The sequence below is a fragment of the Penaeus monodon genome, chromosome 25 (genome assembly GCF_015228065.2).
Source record: "Penaeus monodon isolate SGIC_2016 chromosome 25, NSTDA_Pmon_1, whole genome shotgun sequence".
NCBI classification, from domain to species: Eukaryota; Metazoa; Arthropoda; class Malacostraca; order Decapoda; family Penaeidae; genus Penaeus; species Penaeus monodon.
Window position 1 is genome coordinate 1889952 of NC_051410.1, and position 921 is coordinate 1890872.

At 41.6% G+C, this 921-nt stretch overlaps 2 protein-coding genes across 2 annotated transcripts in view; both read right to left on the reverse strand.

The window, feature by feature from the left end:
- LOC119589425 overlaps positions 1–854 on the reverse strand; it is a gene marked incomplete at its 3' end in the record, with an annotated part of 4739 nt that extends 3885 nt beyond the window's left edge. The window contains 1 exon segment of the mRNA XM_037938032.1: positions 165–854. Within this exon segment, the coding sequence (XP_037793960.1) occupies positions 165–233 (69 nt within the window).
- LOC119589297 overlaps positions 738–921 on the reverse strand; it is a 19088-nt gene continuing 18904 nt past the window's right edge. The window contains exon 6 of the mRNA XM_037937920.1: positions 738–775. Coding sequence (XP_037793848.1) covers positions 738–775 — 38 coding nt within the window. The remainder of the gene's footprint in view (positions 776–921) is intronic.

Consider the following 921-nt stretch of genomic DNA (forward strand, 5'->3'; position numbering starts at 1 on the left):
TCTTTCTCGACTGATGAAAAGCATGCTTCGGTTAGTTCGCACACGTGGCATCAAGTCCAAACTGACCATCCCCAAAACTTTCCAAATCCTAAATTAAAAACAAAAAAAATTGACTCAATTAAGTCACTCCATACACCTCTCTCTCTCTTTATTTGACCCCCGACCTGTTCCCCGGAGAGAAAGTCGTTCCGGTCGCGATCCAGGTCATACATCGTCCGCCTCAGGTCAGCCATGTTGACCTGCTTGTCCGCGAGATGGCGCTCCAGGTCGATGATAAGCTTCGCCTCGTCCCGATCGCTGAAGAGGACTCTGTTGGAGATAAGGACTGATTTGTTATGTGGGTTTCGTTTGTCTGAGGGAAGAATGGTGGTTAGGTTGTTAGTGAAAGAGGTTTGGTGTTATGTGTGTGGGGGTGGGGGTTTGTGTGTTCGGGTTTCAAACGATTGAAACGAATCTCTTTGAGATTTTTGAAACGTAGTGCACCGATTCGAACTTAGGCGGCCAATTGTCGAACGAGAAGCAATCAACATTCTTGACTTTTATATATATATATATTTTTTTTCTCTCTCTCTCCTGCAAATCACTCTATCATGTGGAAATAGAACACGCAAGAATAAAAAAAAAAAAAATAGGCACGTGCCCCTCAGGTCTGGAAAAAAAATATTTACAGAAGAATTCGTTGTCCAATTTGCTTCAATTTGCATGCCGTCTGGAGGTCGTTAAGCCAGGCAGGTAAATTACAGGTGATCGATGGCATTAAAATCACAGAGGTTGCCTGGAATAATATGAATACAATGATGAAAAAAGTTCCATTTATTTCGAACGCCTTCTCATGTTACGTTTTTTTTTGTCTTCTGAATCTTATGCGGTTTATCTAATTTTCTTCAATAATTCTACTTTACCGTCATGGAAAGTTTGCCA